The sequence below is a fragment of the Aedes aegypti genome, unplaced genomic scaffold, assembly GCF_002204515.2.
Source record: "Aedes aegypti strain LVP_AGWG unplaced genomic scaffold, AaegL5.0 Primary Assembly AGWG_AaegL5_hic_scaff_19_PBJ_arrow, whole genome shotgun sequence".
Taxonomy (NCBI): domain Eukaryota; kingdom Metazoa; phylum Arthropoda; class Insecta; order Diptera; family Culicidae; genus Aedes; species Aedes aegypti.
The window spans coordinates 82,344-84,729 of record NW_018735489.1 but is presented as its reverse complement, the minus strand read 5'-3'; the positions used below and the strand labels follow the sequence as shown (position 1 = coordinate 84,729).

General features: G+C 41.5%; 1 protein-coding gene across 1 annotated transcript; it reads right to left on the bottom strand.

Moving 5' to 3' along the window:
- Positions 1–1,010: 1,010 nt before the first annotated feature.
- Positions 1,011–2,039, bottom strand: LOC110680918 (transmembrane protein fend-like; the record flags this gene model as incomplete). The annotated part of the gene is given in 1 exon segment (XM_021856704.1): positions 1,011–2,039. A coding segment is annotated over 1 exon segment (273 nt), but the record flags the coding sequence as incomplete, so codon positions are not given.
- Positions 2,040–2,386: the final 347 nt, after the last annotated feature.

The window sequence follows — 2,386 nt, the reverse complement described above, 5'->3', positions numbered from 1 at the left end:
CCTTGCCCTGAATTTCATTAACATCATATCACGGAAAAAAGTGACTTTAGTGACCATTTTCCTGCAAAAAGTGACTTTAGTGACTTTTTGTCGAAAATAGTGACTTGTTAGTGACCAGGTCGAAAAAAGTGACCAAGTCATTAAAAAGTTACAGGGCTGGTAGCCTGCAGAATGTCTAGGAATGATTTTTTCGTGGAAAGCCCAAGACGAACTCAGTTAAACTGGTAGCGGAGCTATTGGGAAAAGCACTGAAAGTACGAAAATAATTCATGAAGAAATTTCTATAGGAATTGTCAGAGAAATGCAGAAGACACATGGTTGAATACCTGAAAATTTCCTGGATGAATCACAAACGAAATTCCTTGTGATTTTTTTTGCTAGCCTTTTTGAAGAACTTTTGATTGGAATACAAAAAGAATGAATCATGTCGGTAGCGAAAATTGAAATTGTTAGAACTACGAAATTTGTGAAAATTATGATTAATGCGACCGACATTACTTTTAAAAAACAAGAATTTTCTAGGCCACCCCCCCCCCTAAGGCCCCCTATAGAAAAAAATCCTAGCTACGCCAATGGTCAAGGGTACAAGGGAAAGTCTCCAATTGATTTTGGGATTGAATCCTTAGAAAATTGAGAGATTCTTTCACTTGTCACTCTCTGTAACAATCATGATTTGCAGCACATCTGATCTGAATTGATTCCGCTAAAATTTATAAAGAGATAACTGCAGAAGCTTGCTGAGTTTTGAGACACAGCTCTGAATTTAAAGACCATTTCTTCCTTCAACAGTTAAGTAACAATCCCACATCCCACAGTCCGTAAACAAGAAAAAAGCAATTAAAACAAAAATCAGCGGCTTTTGTTTCAAGACGCGTGTGATTAATAGTTTACTGATGTCAAAGTACCTCTTCTTTAACTGTTGAATTTATGCCGTATGCTTAATCAAAATATGTTAATCATTCATTATTACTATCAATTTATAACGAAACTTATCCCCATTAAAATCCTACCTTTTTCGAGCACGCTTCCCGGCATGGCTCCATCACTGATTCCGTCGCTTTCCTTCCCTCTTTCACAGCCGTCGGTTTTGCCAGTGGTGGCAATTCCTCATACTGATGACCGCCATCAGCTGTCACCTTTCTATTCACCGTCGCTCCAGCAGATACGTCACCGTCATCTGCTGTGGTCGCTATTGCCGCGTGACCCACTGTGACCAATGTCAGTAAACAAACCATCAGGCCTCCGACCGAAGCAACTGACAGGTTGAACTTGATTGGCCCCATCACTGCTGACCACCGACCTCCACACGTGGGTTTGTGTCTTGTGTCTTCTTCCCGTACGATGCCCTCCTCTGTGCGATATCGATCTTAATCGCTGAGAATTTTTCTCCTTCGCGACTTCGATGTAGGTAAAGGACCAGACGAGAAAGCACACACGCGAAACCTGAGAGACCGTGAAAAATAATAATATACTCCTCGCGATCCGAAACAACAGGGGAAAAAACGGCACGGAGACCTCTGCCCGTTTCTGGTTGCTGCTCTCACATCACACACAGACGAAAATATTTCAAACTTCTTAATTATATAATTGCATCATTTTTCATGCTTCTTTCTCTTCTTCCGCTTATGAATTCTGATTCTTCTTCGACCAGCTCCGTCCAGACCGGATCGCTTCCCTTTCAGATCACTTTATTTATCTTTTTCTGTGCTTTTCTTCTTGCATTCGCGAGCTGCTCCACTCTTCGCAACACTTCTCAACGTCTCCCCGAACTGAAGGAGACACGACACGGCCTGAAAACACGACTATGAACCTCACCAGGATGGCAAGTCTCGGGGAATTCTGCTAGGAAATAATTTATTAATTCATACGACCGATGGATCCGTAGAGTACTGAACGTTAGAGTCTTACTTCCTCAATTCGTCCATTTGGTGGTTACACTCCTACTTCCAACTGTCCTATTTCAGATTGATTCTGTTAATTTTGAACCCTTAACTAACTTAGACAAATTTTATGAACAGCAAATCGAAGCAGCCCAAGCCCAAACTGTTCAATTTCAGTGAGAAAGCAAAGGATGGCGACAATCGGGGTCAGTATTTCTGAATCTGGTGGATTTATATGAGAGATCTTGAACCCCTTCAGTGAAATCAAGGTTTGTTGCCAAGTCGCAAAGAAAATAGACAGCCGAGTTTTTTTTTCGGAAACCCTTATCAGGTATCAGAAGGCCGGCTCCAGTGGTACGTTACCCACCAATTGGGAGATCAGTTTCATCGTCACATTGAGCTTATTGTGTATTTGGGCGAAAAAACTACCGGGAATCCGGAAATGAACCGGCGGAACCGAATTATAAAAAGACGCACACGAGCTATTAACTTCATTTAATTTCATT